We start from the raw sequence: 23,363 nt of genomic DNA on the forward strand, positions 1-23,363 counted from the left end.
CATTCCAAGACATTTAAATGTTTCCCCTTAAACCACTCGAGGGTTGCTTTAGCAGTATGCTTAGGGTCATTGTCCTGCTGGAAGGTGAATCTCCGTCCCAGTCTCAACTCTCTGGAAGACTGAAACAGGTTTCCCTCAAGAATTTCCCTGTAATTCTGACCAGTTTCCAAGTTGGAAAAACATCCCAGGGATGGTGTTCTCGGGGTGATGGGAGCTGTTGGGTTCGTGCCAGACATGGCGCTTTCCTTGATGGCTCAATTTTAGTCTCATCTGACCAGGGTACCTTCTTCCATATGTTTGGGGAGTCTCCCATATGCCTGTTGGTGAAGACCAAACGTGTTTGCTTATTTTTTTCTTTAAGCAATTGCTTTTTTTCTGGCCACTCTTCCGTAAAGCCCAGCTCAGTGGAGTGTATGGTTTAAAGTGGTCCTATGTACAGATATTCCAATCTCCGCTGTGGAGCTTTGCAGCTCCTTCAGGGTTATCTTTGGTCTCTTTGTTGCCTCTAATTAATGCCCTCCTTGCCTGGTCTGTGAGTTTTGGTGGCCGGCCCTCTCTTGGCAGGTTTGTTGTGGTGCCATATTCTTTCCATTTTTTAAATAATGGATTTAATGGTGCTCTGTGGGATGTTCAAAGTTTCTGATATTTTTTTATAACCCAACCCTGATCTGCACTTCTCCACAACTGACCTGTGGAGAGCTCCTTGGTCTTCATGGTGCCCCTTGCTTGGTGGTGCCCCTTGCTTAGTGGTGTTGCAGACTCTGGGGCCTTTCAGAACAGGTGTGTGTGTATATATATATACACACACACACCTGTTCTGAAAGGCCCACAGGTCAGTTGTGGAGAAGTGCAGATCAGGATTGGGTTATAAAAAAAGTCTAGGTCCAGAAGCCTCCTTAACAGCTGCTACCCCCAAGCCATAAGACTGCTGAACAACTAATCAAATGGCCACCCGGACTAATTGCACTGTACCTCCGCACATTGACTCGGTACCGATACCCCCTGTGTAAAGCCTCGTTATTTTTGTATATTTTTTACTGTCGTTTATTTTGTACATTTTCTTAACTGCATAAGGGCTTGTAACGAAGCATTTCACAGTAAGGTCTACCTACACCTGTTGTATTCGGTGCATGTGACAAGTAAAATGTGATTTATATAAGAAGCAAAGTGGAAATCTGTATCGTTGTCAGCAACATCTTGTTGCATCTGGCCATGCAAACGGAGTGAATGGCAGGGCAAGGGCTTGAGTGACGGGGCTTGAGTGACGGGGCTGGAGTGACGGGGCTGGAGTGACGGGGCTGGAGTGACGGGGCTGGAGTGACGGGGCTGGAGTGACGGGGCTGGAGTGACGGGGCTGGAGTGCCGGGCTGGAGGGCGGGGCCTGGTGTGGGATGCAGGAGGAGCAAGAGTGACGACTCAAGCAGCAAACAGAATCAACTATTAAAAAAGGACATTATGATTTGACGGAGGGGCAAATTCATTTAACAAACCAAACATTGAAATACCGTAATAGAAGGTAAAGTAAAAACCCAAACTGGTCTGTTCATCCATACCAGGGTATATGGTCAAATACAATATACCGCCCAGCTTCTCTGTTCCACTGCCCCCTGGGAAGCATTTTTTTTACACAATATTAGACCCAAACAAGAACATAATATTTAATTGATTTGTTTTTTTGACAGGGACCACACAATGAAAAATGTACATTTCACAATACGTGTAATGGGTTATACTAGGTTTAGCTAATTCAGTAGTACAACATAATCCCAAAATGTCTCAACACACTATATTGAAAATGTGAAAAAGAAATCAAAAGATCTAACTTAATATTCTACTGTAGATCAGATTAAAGAAAGATTGTTAAACCTTGTGACAATTGAGACATGGATTGTGTATGTGTGCCATTCAGATGGTGAATGGGCAGGACATAAAATGTAAGTGCCTTTGAACGGGGGTATGGAAGTAGGTGCCAGGTGGTTTGAGTGTGTCAAGAACTGCAATGTTGCTGGGGTTTTCACGCTCACGTTTCCGTGGGTCCTCAGATCCTCAAAAGGTTCTACCGCTGCACCATCGAGAGCATCACCGCCTGGTTGCATCACCGCCTGGTATGGCAACTGCTCGTCCTCCCACCGCAAGGCACTACAGAGGGTAGTGCGTACGGCCCAGTACATCACTGGGGCAAAGCTTCCTGCCATCCATGACTTCTATACCAGGCGGTGTCAGAAGAAGGCCCTAAAAATTGTCAGACTCCAGCCACCCTAGTCATAGACTGTTCTCTCTACTACCGCACGGCAAGTGGTACCGGAGCACCAAGTCTAGGTCCGAGTTTTCTGCTGCTCTTTAATTACTAGTTACTTTTATTTCTTATTTGTACTGCATTGTTGGTTATGGGTTCGTAAGTTACCATTTCACTGTAAGGTCTACTACACCTGTTGTATTCGGCTCGTGACTAATAAGATTTTATATTGATGGGGTTTCTGGCATGTTGTTAAACACCTGTCCAGGTGTTGTGAAATTTGGTTTGTGATTGCATGGCAGACCCCTGGAACGTGCCCCATTATTATTAACAACACTCTTTACAATTGGATGTGTTGAGCAAATAACAATTAGGATAATCAGATTAAGTCATCTGTTGCCTTATTGGACACCAATTCAGTCAGTGTGATTGACAGGAGAGATGACCAATGGGGCTGTGTTTGGACCCTCAGAATTATTACAGGGGTTCAAGAATGGATATAGTTTCTCAGTGAAGGTACAACCAGTGAAAGAGTAGATATGAGACCTGTTTTCTACATCATAAAAGGAGATCTGACCCTCCTCGTAATCCACAAACACCCCCACCTTCTGGGGTTTCTGACTCAGGAAGAGGGGGATAGGGGGTGTGTCCATGATCTCGTACTTATTCTCACCCTTCATATTCACAGCCCAGAGTCCAGCATCTGGGCTTTTAACTGTTGGGCCCTTCCTGATGATGGACTCTCTGGCCACGCCTACCTCCCACTCAATCTTCCCTCTAACCTGAACCTCAAAGTAGAATCTCCCTGAGGAGAAGCCCTTCTTTCCCAGGACCGATAGATAACGTCCAAACCTCTTTGGGTTGTCAGGGATATTCTGCCGTATGTCTCCATAGCTCACTTGTTTCCTGTTCTTAGAAACAATGAGCTTGGGGTGTGCTGTATCAGGATCCAGAGTCACATTCACTGACCACTGCTGTATCATCTTCAGCTCAGCATTACACGACTTCTCCATCTCATTATGAAGCATCTCCTCCAGCTGAGAAAGAGCTCTCCTCACAGTTCCTACATGCAGATCCCTGTGAACACTGATCTCAGACCAGTCCTTGATTGGGGATGGGGAGTTCTGGTGGAGGTGGTCCAGCTCAGTGCCTCTCCTCAGCAGCTCACTGATTTCCTGCTCCAGTTTTTCAATGAGCCCTTCAGCCTGCCTCTGAGCTTCTTTCTGCTTCTCCTCAACCACCTCAATGAGCTCTGCCTGACTTCTCTCAATGGAGCGCACCAGAGCAGTGAAGACCTCCACACTTCCTGCTATCTCTCTCTCTGCATCTCTCTGGCTGAGCTCTACTGAGAGTTTGATCTCCTTAACCTTCTGCAGTCGCTCCTGGACCATCTGCTGCACTTGTGCTACTTCTCCAGGCTTGGAAGAGGACTCCTCTCTGTCTGAGACCTTCATCCTCTTAAAATGATCTGCAACATCTCTGAGTGTTGTGTTGGTTTTTAGGTCAGGTCTTCTATTGAATGTGTCCTTACACAGTGGACACTGGCACAGGACACTGCTGTTCCAGTATTCACTGATACAGGCCTTGCAGAAGTTGTGTCCACATGGAATAGAGACTGGCTCAGTGAACACATCCAGACAGACAGAGCACAGGAACTGCTCTTCAGACAGGACATTGCTGGAGGTGGACATTTCTGAAACCTAATAGAAGACCATAGAGTTAGAAATGTAGCTGTCTTCATTTTAGTGTTTTACTGCCCCCTGCTGTACTGGAGTGTTTGTTCAGGTATATGATTTATTGATTGATCCCTTCCACTGGCTTGGATGGAATTCTGTGATCCCTCCCTAACCCAGAACAAGTCCCACCCACTAGACTACTTTAAAATGCTACATGCCATCACAGGCATTTGTACAGTGGCAAGAAAAAGTATATGAACCCTTTGGAACTACCTGGATTTCTACATAAATTGATCATAACATTTGATCTGATCTTCATCTAAGTCACAACAATAGACACACACAGTCTTCTTAAACTAATAACACACTTATGCTTTCATGTCTGTATTGAACACACCGTGTAAACATTCACAATGTAGGATGGAAAAACGAAATGAGCCCTTTAAGTTAATAACAGGTTGACCCTTCTTTGGCAGCAATAACCCCAACCAAACCTTTTCTGTTGCGCATTAGACCTGCACAACGGTCAGAAGGAATTTTGGACCATTCATCTTCACAAAACTATTTCAGTTCAGCAATATTCTTAGGATGTCTGGTGTGAACCGCTCTCGAGGTCATGCCACAGCATTTTTAAATTGTATTGATTTCAGGACTGACTGGGACACTCCAGAAGGCATATTTTATTATGTTGAAGCTATTCTGTTGTTGATTTACTTTTGTGTTTTGGGTTTTTGTTGTGGTGCATCACCCAGCTTCTGATGAGCTTCAATTGGAGGACAGATAACATTACATTGTCCTGCAAAATGTCTTGATAAACTTGGGAATACATTTTTCTGTCTGATGGCAAGCTGTCCAGGCCCTGAGACAGCAAAGCAGCCCCAAACCATGATGCGCCGTCCACCATACTTTACAGTTGGGAGGAGGTTTTGATGTTGGTGTGCTGTGCCTTTTTTTTCTCCACACATATTGTTGTGTGTTCCTTCAACAACTCAACTGTAGTTTCATCTGTCACATAATATTTTGCCAGAAGCGCTGTGGAACATCCAGGTGCTCTTTTGTTAACTTCAGATGCAATGTTTTTTTCGGACAGCAGTGGCTTCTTCCGGGGTGTCCTCCCATGAACACCATTCTTGTTTAGTGTTTTACGTATCGTAGACTCGTCAGAGATGTTAGCATGTTCCAGAGATCTCTGTAAGTCTTTAGCTGACACTCTAGGATTCTTCTTAACCTCATTGAACATTCTGCTCTGTGCTCTTGCAGTCATCTTTGCAGGACGGACTCTCCTGTAGCAACAGTGCTGAACTTTCTCCATTTATAGACATTCTGTCTTACTGTGGACTGATGAACATCAAGGCTTTTAGAGATACTTTTGTAACCCTTTCCAGCTTCATGCAAGTCAACAATTCTTAAGTCTTCTGAGATCGCTTCTGTTCGAGACATGGTTCCCATCAGGCAATGCTTCTTGTGAATAGCAAACTCAAGTTTTGCAGATTTTTTTTTTTATAGGGCAGGGCAGCTCTAACCAACATTTCCAATCTCATTGATTGGACTCCAGGTTAGCTGACTCCTGACTCCAATTATCTTTTGGAGAAGTCATTAGCCTGGGGGTTCACATACTTTATCCATCCTACACTGTGAATGTTAAAATGATGTATTCAATATGGACAAGAAAAATACAATAATTTGTGTGTTAGTGTGCTTAAACTAATATGTTCATCTATTGTTGTGACTAAGATGAAGATCAGATCAGATTTGATGACTAATTTATGCAGAAATCCAGGTAATTCCAAAGGATTCACATACTTTTTCTTGCCACTGTACATACACACATACAGTGCCTTGCGAAAGTATTCGGCCCCCTTGAACTTTGCGACCTTTTGCCACATTTCAGGCTTCAAACATAAAGATATAAAACTGTATTTTTTTGTGAAGAATCAACAACAAGTGGGACACAATCATGAAGTGGAACGACATTTATTGGATATTTCAAACTTTTTTAACAAATCAAAAACTGAAAAATTGGGCGTGCAAAATTATTCAGCCCCCTTAAGTTAATACTTTGTAGCGCCACCTTTTGCTGCGATTACAGCTGTAAGTCGCTTGGGGTATGTCTCTATCAGTTTTGCACATCGAGAGACTGACATTTTTCCCATTCCTCCTTGCAAAACAGCTCGAGCTCAGTGAGGTTGGATGGAGAGCATTTGTGAACAGCAGTTTTCAGTTCTTTCCACAGATTCTCGATTGGATTCAGGTCTGGACTTTGACTTGGCCATTCTAACACCTAGATATGTTTATTTTTGAACCATTCCATTGTAGATTTTGCTTTATGTTTTGGATCATTGTCTTGTTGGAAGACAAATCTCTGTCCAAGTCTCAGGTCTTTTGCAGACTCCATCAGGTTTTCTTCCAGAATGGTCCTGTATTTGGCTCCATCCATCTTCCCATCAATTTTAACCGTCTTCCCTGTCCCTGCTGAAGACAAGCAGGCCCAAGCCATGATGCTGCCACCACCATGTTTGACAGTGGGGATGGTGTGCTGAGCTGTGTTGCTTTTACGCCAAACATAACGTTTTGCATTGTTGCCAAAAAGTTCAATTTTGGTTTCATCTCACCAGAGCACCTTCTTCCACATGTTTGGTGTCTCTCCCAGGTGGATTGTGGCAAACTTTAAACAACACTTTTTATGGATATCTTTAAGAAATGGCTTTCTTCTTGCCACTCTTCCATAAAGGCCAGATTTGTGCAATATACGACTGATTGTTGTCCTATGGACAGAGTCTCCCACCTCAGCTGTAGATCTCTGCAGTTCATCCAGAGTGATCATGGGCCTCTTGGCTGCATCTCTGATCAGTCTTCTCCTTGTATGAGCTGAAAGTTTAGAGGGACGGCCAGGTCTTGGTAGATTTGCAGTGGTCTGATACTCCTTCCATTTCAATATTATCACTTGCACAGTGCTCCTTGGGATGTTTAAAGCTTGGGAAATCTTTTTGTATCCAAATCCGGCTTTAAACTTCTTCACAACAATATCTCGGTCCTGCCTGGTGTGTTCCTTGTTCTTCATGATGCTCTCTGCGCTTTTAACAGATCTCTGAGACTATCACAGTGCAGGTGCATTTATACGGAGACTTGATTACACACAGGTGGATTGTATTTATCATCATTAGTCATTTAGGTCAACATTGGATCGTTCAGAGATCCTCACTGAACTTCTGGAGAGAGTTTGCTGCACTGAAAGTAAAGGGGCTGAATAATTTTGCACGCCCAATTTTTCAGTTTTTGTTTTGTTAAAAAAGTTTGAAATATCCAATAAATGTCGTTCCACTTCATGATTGTGTCCCACTTGTTGTTGATTCTTCACAAAAAAATACAGTTTTATATCTTTATGTTTGAAGCCTGAAATGTGGCAAAAGGTCGCAAAGTTCAAGGGGGCCGAATACTTTCGCAAGGCACTGTATCTGTAAATAATCTGGGTTTTCCCCCTTTCCATCTGTGGAGCTCCATATGTATAAAATGACTTCCTTGAATGAGTCAGCGTTGGATAGAAATTCACTATTTGAATGCTAATTATATCTTTAGATGCTAAGACGAGTGTATGTAGTTCTACCCATACAATATTTATTCAGTGTTCCACAGACAGGCGATGCTTTTAATCCAGAGTAGGTAGAGACCAGGGATCCAGGATGTGTGTTTTTTTTGACCTACTCTTGTATATTATGGAACACATTTAGTATTTACATGTGGAGAAGTAACTTTAAACGTATTTGTAACATTGTCAATTATCAGATTGTAGTCTGAATTTAACAGAGATCACAGAAAGAACAATACTTATTAAAATAATAATCACCCATGTCCAGGTTAATATTTGTGTTTCTGTACGTACCTGGGTGTGTTTCCTGCTCCTCGTTGCTCTACACAGTCCACCTTCTGTCAAGAGGGGAGAGTTATGCAGTTGTACTTTCACTTTAGCAAAAAGGTATCTCTCAACACCTCCCTGTTCTGGACAGAACTTAACTGTTGCACTTTCTCTGCTTGGCTTAGTTTAGTTTATTTGACAACTAATTTTGTTTTGGTAAAGGAAAACTAGCTGTTTGTGTTCAAGTCATGTATAAATGTATCAGAGCCCAGTGTCGGTCCAGTCAACATGTCTGTTTCTTCCTGTGTCTCAGATGGCACCAGGGCCTGTATGTATTTTAAGCCTAGGTGCTGGGAGGTAGAGGGAGGTGGAGGGAACAGCCAGATCTAGAGGTCAGTGTGGGTCTCAGATTACTACAATGCACTGCTGCAGTAACCCCTCTGTTCCACTGCCCTCTGGGATGCATTGTCCTTATAAACTATTTGGACTCATAAAAACAAGAACAACACATTCATTCACTGTATTTATGTTTAGTTGACATTGACCACATACAATGAAAACTCACAAGAAATTGGATGCATTGTACTAGATTTGGATAATTCAGGACATACTCCCAAATGAATCCAAACAACGTCTCAACACACTATACTGAAAAATGGGGAAAAGAAATGGGAACAAAGACACCAACTAAAACATATTCTACTGTAGATCAGATTTCAAGCATTATCCTATGATTTTAACACCAAAACCATATCAAACATCATGGTCTAAACAGGCCGCAAAGAAGTCATGCTGCACAAATGAACCAATCATTGAACACCACGTTAGATATATTGCAGTCATGCTTCAGATGATCATGTTGATGTAGTTTCTGACATGATGTTAAACCCCTAGATGTTATGAAATTTGGTGTACGACTACTTGGCAGACCCCCTGAAAAGCGGCCCAATATTATCAGCACTTCTGCCTTATTGGACCTCAATTCAGGCAGTGTGATTGACAGGAGAGATGACCAATGGGGCTGAGTTTGAACCCTCCTCATTATCACAGGGGTTCAAGTATGGATATAGCTTCTCAGTGAAGGTACAACCAGTGAAAGAGTAGATATGAGACCTGTTTTCTACATCATAAAAGGAGATCTGACCCTCCTCGTAATCCACAAACACCCCCACCTTCTGCGGTTTCTGACTCAGGAAGAGGTGCATATGGGGTGTGTCCTTGGCTATATACTTATTCCTATTCATATACAGAGCCCAGAGTCCACCCTCAGGGCTTACAGCCGTTGGTCCCTTCCTGATGATGGACTCTCTGGCCACTCCTACCTGCCATTCAATCTTCCCTCTAACCTGAACCTCAAAGTAGAATCTCCCTGAGGAGAAGCCCTCCTTTCCCAGGACCGATAGATAACATTCAAACCTCTCTGGGAGGTCAGGGAGAATCTGCCGTATGTCTCCATAGCTCACTTGTTTCCTGTCCTCCGACACAATGAGCTTGCAGTGTGCTGTATCAGGATCCAGAGTCACATCCACTGACCACTGCTGTAACCTCCTCAGCTCAGGATCCAGTCGCTCCTGGACCATCTGCTGCACTTGTGCTACTTCTCCAGGCTTGGAAGAGGACTCCTCTCTGTCTGAGACCTTCATCCTCTTAAAATGATCTGCAACATCTCTGAGTGTTGTGTTGGTTTTTAGGTCAGGTCTTCTGTTGAATGTGTCCTTACACAGTGGACACTGGCACAGGGCAGTGCTGTTCCAGTATTCATTGATACAGGCCTTGCAGAAGTTGTGTCCACATGGAATAGAGACTGGCTCAGTGAACACATCCAGACAGATTGAGCACAGGAACTGCTCTTCAGACAGGACATTGCTGGAGGTGGCCATTTCTGAAACCTAATAGAAGACCACAGAGTTAGAAATGTAGCTGTCTTCATTTTAGAGTTTTACTGCCCCCTGCTGAACTGGAGTGCTTGTTCAGGAACATGATTTATTGATTGATCCCTTCCACTGGCTTGGATGGAATCCTGTGATCCCTCCCTAACCCAGAACAAGTCCCACCCACTAGACTACTTTAAAAGGATGCATGTCTCTGTGTGAACAATCTTGTTTTCCCCATTCTATCTGTGGAAAAACCAGTTCTATAAAATGACTTCCTTGAATGAGTCAGTGTTGGAAGGTATCTTTAGAAGGTTAAACAAGAGTGTATATAGCTCTACTAAAATAATATTGATTCAGTGTTCCACAGACAGACCATGCGTTTTACCCAGAGTACTGTAGATAGAGAAACGATATCCAGGAGATGTATAATTTGTTCTACCTTTGTATATTATGGAGCACATGCACTAAATGTCTTTACATTTGGAGAAGTGACTTTCAACGTACTTGTAACATTGTCAATTCTCACATTTTTACCTGATTGTTTTACAAAGATCAAAGAAAGAACAGCTGAGAAACACAAAGTAATGTGATTTTGGAGTAAAATGATCACCAGTGTCCATATTCATCTCTTTCTCTACTTACCTGGGTGTGTTTTTCCTCTTTGTCTTGTGAGAAGGTTGACTGTGTATCTGTGTGTAGAGTGATGTGGAGCAGGAGAGTTATGCAGTTTCACATTAGCTAAATGTTATCACTCAACTCCTCCCTGTTCTGCACACAACTTAGTCAATCACGGACTACAAAACGAAATCCAGCCCAGTCACGGACACCAATGTCTTGCTCCCAGACAAACTAAACAACTTCTTTGCTCGCTTTGAGGACAATACAGTGCCACTGACACGGCCCGCTACCAAAACCTGCGGGCTCTCCTTCACCGCAACCAACGTGAGTAAAACATTTAAACGTGTTAACCCTCGCCAGGCTGCAGGCCCAGACGGCATCCCCAGCCGGCGTACACATCCTCGGCATACACATCACGGACAAACTGAAATGGTCCACCCACACAGACAGCATGGTGAAGAAGGCGCAACTTCAGGAGACTGAAGAAATTAGCTTGTCACCAAAAGCACTCACAAACTTTTACAGATGCGCAATCGAGAGCATCCTGTCGGGCTGTATCACCTCCTGGTACGGCCATTGCTCCGCCCACAACCATAAAGCTCTCCAGAGGGTAGTGAGGTCTGCACAACGCATCACCGGGGGCAAACTACCTGCCCTCCAGGACACCTACACCACCCGATGTCACAGGAAGGCCATAAAGATCATCAAGGACAACAACCACCCGAGCCACTACCTGTTCACCCCGCTATCATCCAGAAGGCGAGGTCAGTACAGGTGCATCAAAGCAGGGACCGAGAGACTGAAAAACAGCTTCTATCTCAAGGCCATCAGACTGTTAAACTGGGAGGTAGAGTATTGAGGTGCTGGGAGGTAGAGTAGTGAGGTGCTGGGAGGTAGAAGGAGGTAGAGTATTGAGGTGCTGGGAGGTAGAGTATTGAGGTGCTGGGAGGTAGAGTATTGAGGTGCTGGGAGGTAGAGTAGTGAGGTGCTGGGAGGTAGAAGGAGGTAGAGTATTGAGGTGCTGGGAGGTAGAGTATTGAGGTGCTGGGAGGTAGCCAGATCTAGAGGCCATTGTGGGACTCAGATTAATTCAAGGCACTGCTGCAGTAACCCCTCTGTTCCACTGCATCACCCTTATAAACAATTTTACACACATAAAAACAAGAACAAAGCATTTATTTATTTTATCTTGTTTATTTCACATGGACCACATGCAACTAAAACTCACTAGAAATGTTATGCATTGTACTAGATTTGTAAAATTCAGGACATACTCCCAAATGAATCCAAACAACGTCTCAACACACTATACAGAAAAATGGGGGAAAATAAATGGGAACAAAGACACCAACTAAAACATATTCTACTGTAGATCAGATTCCAAGCATTATCCTCTGATTTTAACACCAAAACCATATCAAACATCATGGTCTAAACAGGCCGCAAAGAAGTCATGCTGCACAAATGAACCAATCATTGACCACCACGTTAGATACATTGCAGTCAGGCTTCAGATTATAATATCTTATTGATGTGGTTTCTGACATGATGTTAAACACCTAGATGTCATGAAATTTGGTGTACGACTACTTGGCAGACCCCCTGGAAAGCGGCCCAATATTATCAGCACTTCTGCCTTTTTGGACCCCAATTCAGTCAGTGTGATTGACAGGAGAGATGACCAATGGGGCTGAGTTTGAACCCTCCTCATTATCACAGGGGTTCAAGTATGGATATAGCTTCTCAGTGAAGATACAACCAGTGAAAGAGTAGATATGAGACCTGTTTTCTACATCATAAAAGGAGATCTGACCCTCCTCGTAATCCACAAACACCCCCACCTTCTGCGGTTTCTGACTCAGGAAGAGGTGCATATGGGGTGTGTCCTTGGCTATATACTTATTCCTATTCATATACAGAGCCCAGAGTCCACCCTCAGGGCTTACAGCTGTTGGGCCCTTCCTGATGATGGACTCTCTGGCCACTCCTACCTGCCATTCAATCTTCCCTCTAACCTGAACCTCAAAGTAGAATCTCCCTGAGGAGAAGCCCTCCTTTCCCAGGACCGATAGATAACATTCAAACCTCTCTGGGAGGTCAGGGAGAATCTGCCGTATGTCTCCATAGCTCACTTGTTTCCTGTCCTCCGACACAATGAGCTTGCAGTGTGCTGTATCAGGATCCAGAGTCACATCCACTGACCACTGCTGTAACCTCCTCAGCTCAGGATCCAGTCGCTCCTGGACCATCTGCTGCACTTGTGCTACTTCTCCAGGCTTGGAAGAGGACTCCTCTCTGTCTGAGACCTTCATCCTCTTAAAATGATCTGCAACTTCTCTGAGTGTTGTGTTGGTTTTTAGGGCAGGTCTTCTGTTGAATGTGTCCTTACACAGTGGACACTGGCACAGGGCAGTGCTGTTCCAGTATTCACTGATACAGGCCTTGCAGAAGTTGTGTCCACATGGAATAGAGACTGGCTCAGTGAACACATCCAGACAGACAGAGCACAGGAACTGCTCTTCAGACAGGACATTGCTGGAGGTGGACATTTCTGAAACCTAATAGAAGACCACAGAGTTAGAAATGTAGCTGTCTTCATTTTAGAGTTTTACTGTCCCCTGCTGTACTGGAGTATTTGTTCAGGAATATGATTTATTGGTTGATCCCTTCCACTGGCTTGGATGGAATTCTGTTATCCCTCCCTAACCCAGAACAAGTCCCACCCACTAGACTACTTTAGTTTACATAATGGCAATAAAAGGACAGCCACAGAGTTAGATATATCCTGTTAGAGGTCGTAGCAAAAAGTAGATTTATACCTTAATAGACATTGATACCCAATTATGAGAGGGCCATAAACAATAACTAATAATGCTGCATATGGTTAAATCTCACCTTCCTGGTAAAAATGGTTTTAGTTGCTGAGGTGTAGTCATTGACTTTTGAGGACACAAGCTCAAGTACATAGTAGAAAAATGATGCTAACATTTGAATTTTTTTAAATTGAACCTTTATTTAACTATTCAAGTCGGTTAAGATCAAATTCTCCCGACTCCCGATCACAGCCGGTTGTGATACAGCCCGGAATTGAATCAGGGTCTGTAGTGACACCTCTAGCACTGAGATGCCTTTAGAACGCTGTGCCACTAGGGTCTGTAGTGACACCTCTAGCACTGAGATGCAGTGCCTTTAGAACGCTGTGCCACTAGGGTCTGTAGTGACACCTCTAGCACTGAGATGCAGTGTCTTTAGAACGCTGTGCCACTAGGGTCTGTAGTGACACCTCTAGCACTGAGATGCAGTGCCTTTAGAATGCTGTGCCACTAGGGTCTGTAGTGACACCTCTAGCACTGAGATGCAGTGTCTTTAGAATGCTGTGCCACTAGGGTCTGTAGTGACACCTCTAGCACTGAGATGCAGTGTCTTTAGAATGCTGTGCCACTAGGGTCTGTAGTGACACCTCTAGCACTGAGATGCAGTGTCTTTAGAATGCTGTGCCACTAGGGTCTGTAGTGACACCTCTAGCACTGAGATGCAGTGCCTTTAGAATGCTGTGCCACTAGGGTCTGTAGTGACACCTCTAGCACTGAGATGCAGTGTCTTTAGAATGCTGTGCCACTAGGGTCTGTAGTGACACCTCTAGCACTGAGATGCAGTGTCTTTAGAATGCTGTGCCACTAGGGTCTGTAGTGACACCTCTAGCACTGAGATGCAGTGCCTTTAGAATGCTGTGCCACTAGGGTCTGTAGTGACACCTCTAGCACTGAGATGCAGTGTCTTTAGAATGCTGTGCCACTAGGGTCTGTAGTGACACCTCTAGCACTGAGATGCAGTGTCTTTAGAATGCTGTGCCACTAGGGTCTGTAGTGACACCTCTAGCACTGAGATGCAGTGCCTTTAGAATGCTGTGCCACTAGGGTCTGTAGTGACACCTCTAGCACTGAGATGCAGTGTCTTAGACCTCTGAATCAGGGTCTGTAATGACACCTCTAGCACTGAGATGCAGTGCCTTTAGAACGCTGTGCCACTAGGGTCTGTAGTGACACCTCTAGCACTGAGATGCAGTGTCTTAGACCTCTGAATCAGGGTCTGTAGTGACACCTCTAGCACTGAGATGCAGTGTCTTTAGAATGCTGTGCCACTAGGGTCTGTAGTGACACCTCTAGCACTGAGATGCAGTGTCTTTAGAATGCTGTGCCACTAGGGTCTGTAGTGACACCTCTAGCACTGAGATGCAGTGTCTTTAGAATGCTGTGCCACTAGGGTCTGTAGTGACACCTCTAGCACTGAGATGCAGTGCCTTTAGAATGCTGTGCCACTAGGGTCTGTAGTGACACCTCTAGCACTGAGATGCAGTGTCTTTAGAATGCTGTGCCACTAGGGTCTGTAGTGACACCTCTAGCACTGAGATGCAGTGCCTTTAGAATGCTGTGCCACTAGGGTCTGTAGTGACACCTCTAGCACTGAGATGCAGTGCCTTTAGAATGCTGTGCCACTAGGGTCTGTAGTGACACCTCTAGCACTGAGATGCAGTGTCTTTAGAATGCTGTGCCACTAGGGTCTGTAGTGACACCTCTAGCACTGAGATGCCTTTAAAACGCTGTGCCACTAGGGTCTGTAGTGACACCTCTAGCACTGAGATGCAGTGCCTTTAGAATGCTGTGCCACTAGGGTCTGTAGTGACACCTCTAGCACTGAGATGCAGTGTCTTTAGAACGCTGTGCCACTAGGGTCTGTAGTGACACCTCTAGCACTGAGATGCAGTGCCTTTAGAACGCTGTGCCACTAGGGTCTGTAGTGACACCTCTAGCACTGAGATGCAGTGCCTTTAGAATGCTGTGCCACTAGGGTCTGTAGTGACACCTCTAGCACTGAGATGCAGTGCCTTTAGAACGCTGTGCCACTAGGGTCTGTAGTGACACCTCTAGCACTGAGATGCAGTGCCTTTAGAACGCTGTACCACTAGGGAGCCCAGGTAAATATCATGTTATGTAGCTCCTATTCAACCAAAGTGGTTGAATGGGGCCTGAAATGACTGATATGCCTTCTAAATATAGTAATAATTAAATGATCTATTGACTAACTATATGATTTCACCTTCCTTATAACTGTAAAATAATATATTTTGTGAAAGTACAATATGGCACCATTTTCATAGAACTGATGATAGTGAATCGTCTTCCCTGCTGGCTCTGAGCAATGCACAGATGCCATTTAAATGCCTGCCGACTTGTTGCAACTCCCGCTTTAAGTACAAAGTGATGTTTGTCCATCTGTGACCAAGAGAAAGGGGCTGTTTCAGTTCTACAAAATGGTTTTGTATTTTTTCATGTTGGTTGGTCTTACTCTGTGTGAACATCACAGCGTTTGGGGCTGTGACCTACTGAGCCAGAGGAGATCAGTCCTTTGTTTGAATAGGTCCTGCTTTTTTGGTCTCACTCCTTCAGCTATTGAGTGGAACGGGACAACCTTAATGCTTTTTTGTAAATCCTTCCATTTGTTTCTAAACCCTCCACAGACACATCTACAAGCCAAAAACATTCAGGACAAATCCAAAACCCAAGTAAGTCCCTGATGTCAGGACTTTGTCTCTAGCAGGTCTTAGAGGGTGCACGTGGAACCTCTTATCTTTGGCATTGGGGAGTGTCATGGAGGGCCAGCTCCATTTTAAAGTAGTTGGTACATTTTCTTCTTTCCTGTTTTTGAGGGGTTGTAGAGCCAATGTTGGTGATTTACTGCCACCTTCCACGCTGGAGTGTCTGCTCAGTAGTGTCTGATCCCTTCAACTGATCTGGATGGAGTTATCTGATCTCTCCCTAACCCACAGCAAGTCCCACTCCGTTGACTACTTTAAAATGTTGCACGCTATCGGTCACAGGCATTTGTCCCAAGTGCCAAACCTTTTCTCACTCTGTGGAGGAACCGAATATTCGTATAGCTCACCTTAGATCGTTCATAACCTTGTGGCACCAGACTGATTGCTGCGTTCACCATTCTGTTTTACTGCACGTATAAGTCTGGGCTTTCTCCAACAGAAGGGCGTTTGGACCAGCCATTTTCTTTCTTATTCCAATCAGCTTCCTCCTTAGAAATAGGGGGTGTATATGGGACAAAAACCCACGCAACCAAATAGTGTGCTTTGAATTAGGCCGTCCTCTGATTGAATGGAACGTGTGATCCAATCGCTGACAAGTAGTTTTGAATTATACCTGCCGTTATAGACATGTACTCAAACTGTTTAAATTAATTAATTGTTAATTAACTGGTAATTCAACCAATATGGTTGGACTTTAGAGCCCTGGTTGGCATAGAGTCAAGTCTACAAAACCTTGTGGATTTTATTCATAACGGATTCTAGTTTTGGGAACAGAAAATTGTAGTGAAATCAGATTTTCATCTATGAAAACGTTTTGCTGAATGTCAACCCAGTTTCAGATATGGTAAGGAGATGGAGCCCCTAGTGGATGTGACAGGTTGTCCTCTAGTATTCAAATAGCGAATTTCAGTATAAGGCTTTATCGTTCCAGGAAGGACATTTTATGGTTATGGATGCACTATAGATGTGATAAGGAGAACGGGGATGGATCACATATAGAGGATATCCTCACGTTTGTTATGGGCTTCCTGTCCTGACCATATTTGGTAAGAAGAGGAAGTCCAGTGATAAGGCAGACAAGAGGAGCAACATGATGGATGAAACGTCCAATCTGTATACAGATTGAAAGGTTGTCAATGAGTCAAGTCTACAAAACTTAGTGGACCTTTTTCATAACAAGTTTTGTGAACAGAAAATTGTATGGAGATCTGTGAAAGAACATCAACCCACTTTCAGTTTCCTTCTGCCTTGCACTGGACCTCTTCTTACCAAATATGGTCAGGACAGGAAGCCCCTAGCAGTTGTGATAAGTCAGCGTTTTCCATGTCTGTCTGTGGAGCAACTATAACATGAAAGGACTTCCTGGAATTAGCCAAAATGACATAGGAATTCCCTATTTGAACACTACATTTATCTTTATATGGTAAGACGTGTGTATGTACATGTAGTTCTACCGAAATGATATTGATTCAGTTTTCCACAGACAGACCCTGCTTTTAATACAGAGTAGTAAGAGAAAATAATATACTTACTATGACTGAGGTGGTTGTCCCACCTAGCTATTTTAAGATGAATTCACTGACTGTGACTCACTGGATAAGAGCGTCTGCTAAATGACTTAAATGTAAATGTTTTCACATTTTGGATAAGTTCACATTTTGGATAAATTCACATTTTGGATAAGTTCACATTTTGGATAAGTTCACATTTTGGATAAGATAAGTTCACATTTTGGATAAGTGACATTTAACATACTTGTAACATTGTCAATTCACAAATTATTCCAGATTTTTTTTAAAAACAAATCTGAAGTAAAAACAGAACAGGTGAGAAACACAAAGCAGTGTGATTACAGAGTAAATAATCCAGGTTAATCTCTTTCTCTACTTACCTGGGGGGGGGGTCCCTTTTTGTCTTGACAGAAGGTTGACTGTGTCGCTGTGTGTAGAACGATGAGGAGCAGGAGAGTTATTGCACTTTATACTTCCACTTTCACAATCAGATATGGCCAGTCAATCAAATCAACGTTTATTAGGCACGTGCACACAGTACAGTGAAACGCTCGCTAACTCTTCTCAAAAATGCTGTACAATATCATTCAAAAATCAAATGCCAAATACAAAAGCGCCAAAAATAACAAGTAGTAATAAAAAGTAGAAGGAAAAACTAGTATGAGAAGTATGTACATATTATATCTGTGATTTATCAAAATGGAGACTTTAATACAAGTAGCGAAGTGACTTGGTACTGCAGCTTCAGTAAACAGCAGTTGAAACCAGAGGAGCACTGTCTCCTAGTCTGCTGTGTTCTGTTGCTGCTGGTCTGCCCGTCATCTGTCCACCAAACCAGAGGTGTTAGGCTAGGTAAACTGCCACTGACATGACGTTGTGAATGTATTTTCCCTTCCATTTACAAGCTGAATTGCAATAAACATGATGCACACATAGTATTACATAGAATGCTGTTTTATTTGATGGTTACCAGGTTGACCTCGTGTAAAGGGTCAGGCTGGGGTTGGAGGCCAGGGGTCAAGGTTGACCATAATAAATAAAATGGGTTGGTATCTCTCTACCCAGGGCCATCTGGCAGCGCTGCTGGGGTTGCGGTTCTGAGTCAGGTGCTGAACCCAAACAAACCACTCATCCTAATCCCCCTAACCCTATCTAAAGTACACACATGATTTATCCTGCTTCTGCTCTCTCTTTCTGTCCCTATATCTCTGTTCCTCACTATCTTTTTTCTCTCCCTCTATCTCTCTATTGCTCTCTTGATTTGTAGGTATTTCTCTCCTAGGTTATTCTCTCTCAGCTCAGCTGGTATTTCTCTCCTAGGTTATTCTCTCTCTGCTCAGCTGGTATTTCTCTCCTAGGTTCTTCTCTCTCTGCTCAGCTGATTCCCCTCTTTCTTGCCATCTAACATCTCTTTCTCTCTCTCTCCTTGTTATTCCCTCATTCCCCTCCCTGTCCTCCGTTGTCTCTCCTTGTTATTCCCTCTTTTCCCTCCCTGTCCTCTGTTGTCTCTCCTTGTTATTCCCTCATTCCCCTCCCTGTCCTCCGTTGTCTCTCTTTCTCTTCCTCCAGCTTATCTTTCCCTGGATCCCTCTTCCTACTCTCACCCTGGCTCCCGAGGTAAAGTGCTTCCCTCTATCTCTCTCTGCATCTTTCTCCATGGATAGCTCCAGAGCGTGAGGGGTAGGGCTTCAGTCCTCCAGTAGGCCCAGACAGTGCTCTCAAACCTGGATTAGACTAGGCTGAGTGGCCCCCTGGAGCTCTGGAGTCTTTCTCTTGCTATACCTTAGGACAGCATACACTCACACACTATGTCTACTGCCACTAGTGGGCTTGTCCTGGCATCTAGTAGTGTGTGGATGCATAGCTTGTAGTGTCTTAGGCTGTTTCACAGGAAAGTTGGTGTGCTTGCATGGAGGCGCATGCATTAGCATATATAGTCTGTGTCTTTGTGCATGAACGTGTTGCTTATTTTGGTGTGTGTGTGTACAGTATACATGTATGTGTGTGTATGCTGCCGTGTTTTCTTGTTCCCCTGCTAAAATGTGATTGTCTCTCTCTCGTTCTCGCCATCTCTCTCGTTCTCTCCTGTTCTCTATCTATCTCGCTCTCGCTCTCTCTCTCTCTCCAGTTCTCAGTGCTGATAGGGTGGAGCAGATGACCAAGACCTACAATGACATTGAGGTTGTCACACATCTATTGGCTGAGGTGGGCTCTCATTGGTGCACGGTCTTTGACACATGGCGGTGATTAGTTGTCATTGATGATTCTGACCGCGTGATTGGTGGACTAACTGTTGTATGTATCATTGATTGCAGCGGGACCGGGACTTGGAGCTGGCCGCTCGGATTGGTCAGTCTCTGCTTCAGAGGAACCACCTGCTCCAGGAACGCAATGAGTCTGTGGAGGAACAGCTAGCACAGGCCCTGGACCAGGTAACACACACACACTACTGTACGCACACACACTACTGTACGCACACACACTACTGTACGCACACACACTACTGTACGCACACACACTACTGTACACACACACTACTGTACACGCACACACACTACTGTACACACACACTACTGTACACACACACACTACTGTACACACACACACACTACTGTACACACACACACACTACTGTACGCACACACACACTACTGTACGCACACACACTACTGTACACACACACACACACACACTACTGGACACACACACACTACTGTACACACACACACTACTGTACGCACACACACTACTGTACACACCACACCCCCTCTGACCCCCCCTGTCCCAGGTGCACCAGCTACAACATGAGCTGGGGAAAAAGGATGAGTTGCTGCGGATGGTGGCCAGCGCTTCGGAGGAGAGTGAGACTGATTCCAGCTGCTCAACGCCGCTGCACCCCCGCCAACCCCTAGCACCAGCTGTGGCCCTCAGCCAGCTGGAGGCCCTGCAGGGGAAAATGTCTGATCTGGAAGAGGAGAACCTGGCCCTACGCTCTGAGGTATAGCTGACATGACACCCTATTTCCTAGAGTTCACTACTTTTGACCAGGACCCATAGGGTTAAGGTTAGGATAAACGTTAGGGTGATCTGATCCCAGATCTGTGGTCCGTGCCAATTCTACTCCGACTGTGCACTTTATGCGGTCCAGGCTTTTAAACGCTTCATAGTGGGGCCCCCCCCACCTTACTCTAACCTCTGTACCTCTGGTCCTACCAGGCCCCCCCCACCTTACTCTAACCTCTGTACCTCTGGTCCGACCAGGCCCCCCACACCTTACTCTAACCTCTGTACCTCTGGTCCGACCAGGCCCCTCACACCTTACTCTAACCTCTGTACCTCTGGTCCGACCAGGCCCCTCACACCTTACTCTAACCTCTGTACCTCTGGTCCTACCAGGCCCCCCCCACCTTACTCTAACCTCTGTACCTCTGGTCCTACCAGGCCCCTCACACCTTACTCTAACCTCTGTACCTCTGGTCCTACCAGGCCCCCCCCACCTTACTCTAACCTCTGTACCTCTGGTCCTACCAGGCCCCCCCCACCTTACTCTAACCTCTGTACCTCTGGTCCTACCAGGCCCCCCCCACCTTACTCTAACCTCTGTACCTCTGGTCCTACCAGGCCCCTCACACCTTACTCTAACCTCTGTACCTCTGGTCCTACCAGGCCCCTCACACCTTACTCTAACCTCTGTACCTCTGGTCCGACCAGGCCCCTCACACCTTACTCTAACCTCTGTACCTCTGGTCCTACCAGGCCCCCCCCACCTTACTCTAACCTCTGTACCTCTGGTCCGACCAGGCCCCTCACATCTTACTCTAACCTCTGTACCTCTGGTCCTACCAGGCCCCTCACACCTTACTCTAACCTCTGTACCTCTGGTCCTACCAGGCCCCCCCCACCTTACTCTAACCTCTGTACCTCTGGTCCGACCAGGCCCCTCACACCTTACTCTAACCTCTGTACCTCTGGTCCTACCAGGCCCCTCACACCTTACTCTAACCTCTGTACCTCTGGTCCGACCAGGCCCCTCACATCTTACTCTAACCTCTGTACCTCTGGTCCGACCAGGCCCCTCACATCTTACTCTAACCTCTGTACCTCTGGTCCGACCAGGCCCCTCACACCTTACTCTAACCTCTGTACCTCTGGTCCGACCAGGCCCGTCATTTGATAGTTCCTCACACCTCACTGTAAAACCCTGTGGTCCGACCAGGCCCGCCATCTGATAGTTCCTAACACCTCACTGTAAACCCTATGGTCCGACCAGGCCCGTCATCTGATAGTTCCTAACACCTCACTGTAAACCCTGTGGTTCGACCAGGCCCATCATCTGATAGTTCCTAACACCTCACTGTAAAACCCTGTGGTCCGACCAGGCCCGTCATCTGATAGTTCCTAACACCTCACTGTAAACCCTATGGTCCGACCAGGCCCGCCATCTGATAGTTCCTAACACCTCACTGTAAACCCTGTGGTTCGACCAGGCCCATCATCTGATAGTTCCTAACACCTCACTGTAAACCCTATGGTCCGACCAGGCCCGTCATCTGAAGACGGAGACCATCACCTTCGAGGAGAAAGAACAACAGCTGGTCAGCGACTGTGTCAAGGAGCTACGTGAGTCACATGCACTCAAACACACACACACACACACACAAAAAAGGAATGAATCAGGTCAATTAACAAGTAATTAGGTTATTGATCTCTAATGATTAAAGAGCTGTGTGGGTGTGGGTTGGTTCAGGTGAGTCCAACAGTCAGATGGTGAACCTGACAGAGGAGCTGTCCCATAAGAATGAAGAGGTGATGCGACACCAGGAGGAGATTTCCCAGCTCCTCTCCCAGATAGTAGAGCTCCAACACCGCGTCAAAGAGGTGAGGGGAGAGGAAGAGCGCAGTTTGAAGTTGATGTTGTAGTAATACTTGTAGAGGAATAGTACTAAGGAAGTGTGTTTCCAGCTGGCCCTGGAGAAAGAGGAGCTGAGGATTCACCTACAGGCCTCGAAAGATGCCCAGAGATCACTCACTGCAGAGGTGAGTTGTCTAGCAATGAACAGTTCAATGAACTCTGACTCCATAGAAGTGCCTTAAGGTGGGCCCTTTTTCCGAACTCTCCAACATCATTTGAACCACCGCTATATGTCAGAGCAGAACTGCACCTGATAAGCAGTATGATATGGCCCAGAGTTGTAGTATTTAAAATATTATCTTGGGTTTCGTCTGCTATGTTGACACAAGCAGTGAATTTGTGTTCAATGTTATTAGCTGCATCAAGGTTTAAGTTAAGGTGTTTATTACTGAAGAATGAGTATGTGTGGAATACGGTCATGAAGTGTGGGTATTTAACTGTTGTGTAGCTGAACCAGCTAGCAGAGGGTTAACTGTGTTGTTGTGTAGCTGAACCAGCTAGCAGAGGGTTAACTGTGTTGTTGTGTAGCTGAACCAGCTAGCAGATGGTTAACTGTGTTGTTGTGTAGCTGAACTAGCTAGCATAGGGTTAACTGTGTTGTTGTGTAGCTGAACCAGCTAGCAGATGGTTAACTGTGTTGTTGTGTAGCTGAACTAGCTAGCAGAGGGTTAACTGTGTTGTTGTGTAGCTGAACCAGCTAGCAGAGGGTTAACTGTGTTGTTGTGTAGCTGAACCAGCTAGCAGAGGGTTAACTGTGTTGTTGTGTAGCTGAACCAGCTAGCAGAGGGTTAACTGTGTTGTTGTGTAGCTGAACTAGCTAGCAGAGGGTTAACTGTGTTGTTGTGTAGCTGAACTAGCTAGCAGAGGGTTAACTGTGTTGTTGTGTAGCTGAACCAGCTAGCAGAGGGTTAACTGTGTTGTTGTGTAGCTGAACTAGCTAGCAAAGGGTTAACTATGTTGTTGTGTAGCTGAACCAGCTAGCAGAGGGTTAACTGTGTTGTTGTGTAGCTGAACCAGCTAGCAGAGGGTTAACTGTGTTGTTGTGTAGCTGAACCAGCTAGCAGAGGGTTAACTGTGTTGTTGTGTA

General features: G+C 45.1%; 3 protein-coding genes across 7 annotated transcripts in view; 1 reads left to right on the forward strand and 2 right to left on the reverse strand.

The window, feature by feature from the left end:
• Nucleotides 1-23,363, forward strand: part of LOC110495570 (trafficking kinesin-binding protein 2) — a 49,488-nt gene that overhangs the window by 16,387 nt on the left and 9,738 nt on the right. For 2 of the 4 annotated variants that reach the window (XM_036951731.1, XM_036951734.1), the window contains exons 4-10: nucleotides 18,934-18,981; nucleotides 19,493-19,569; nucleotides 19,680-19,796; nucleotides 20,153-20,362; nucleotides 21,906-21,984; nucleotides 22,112-22,242; nucleotides 22,327-22,401. In XM_036951731.1, coding sequence (XP_036807626.1) covers nucleotides 18,934-18,981; nucleotides 19,493-19,569; nucleotides 19,680-19,796; nucleotides 20,153-20,362; nucleotides 21,906-21,984; nucleotides 22,112-22,242; nucleotides 22,327-22,401 — 737 coding nt within the window. Of the gene's footprint in view, nucleotides 1-15,775; nucleotides 15,821-18,933; nucleotides 18,982-19,492; nucleotides 19,570-19,679; nucleotides 19,797-20,152; nucleotides 20,363-21,905; nucleotides 21,985-22,111; nucleotides 22,243-22,326; nucleotides 22,402-23,363 lie in introns of all 4 variants that reach the window. The other 2 variants (XM_036951732.1, XM_036951733.1) reach the window with 2 other exon arrangements.
• LOC110497029 (E3 ubiquitin-protein ligase TRIM39-like) lies at nucleotides 2,369-8,085 on the reverse strand. 2 transcript variants are annotated; one of them, XM_036951743.1, is made up of 2 exons: nucleotides 7,793-8,085; nucleotides 2,369-3,929 (listed from the first exon to the last, which is right to left on the reverse strand). In XM_036951743.1, the coding sequence occupies exon 2, from the start codon at nucleotides 3,925-3,927 to the stop codon at nucleotides 2,653-2,655; it is 1,275 nt and encodes a 424-aa protein (XP_036807638.1). In that variant the 5' UTR covers nucleotides 3,928-3,929; nucleotides 7,793-8,085; the 3' UTR covers nucleotides 2,369-2,652. The 2 variants fall into 2 exon arrangements, with proteins under 2 accessions (XP_036807638.1, XP_021428707.2); XM_021573032.2 differs by having other exon boundaries at nucleotides 2,369-3,936.
• LOC110495573 (zinc-binding protein A33-like) lies at nucleotides 8,276-10,409 on the reverse strand. Its single transcript, XM_036951744.1, has 2 exons — nucleotides 10,282-10,409; nucleotides 8,276-9,654 (listed from the first exon to the last, which is right to left on the reverse strand). The coding sequence occupies exon 2, from the start codon at nucleotides 9,643-9,645 to the stop codon at nucleotides 8,749-8,751; it is 897 nt and encodes a 298-aa protein (XP_036807639.1). The 5' UTR covers nucleotides 9,646-9,654; nucleotides 10,282-10,409; the 3' UTR covers nucleotides 8,276-8,748.

This window comes from Oncorhynchus mykiss, chromosome 18 (assembly GCF_013265735.2).
Source record: "Oncorhynchus mykiss isolate Arlee chromosome 18, USDA_OmykA_1.1, whole genome shotgun sequence".
NCBI classification, from domain to species: Eukaryota; Metazoa; Chordata; class Actinopteri; order Salmoniformes; family Salmonidae; genus Oncorhynchus; species Oncorhynchus mykiss.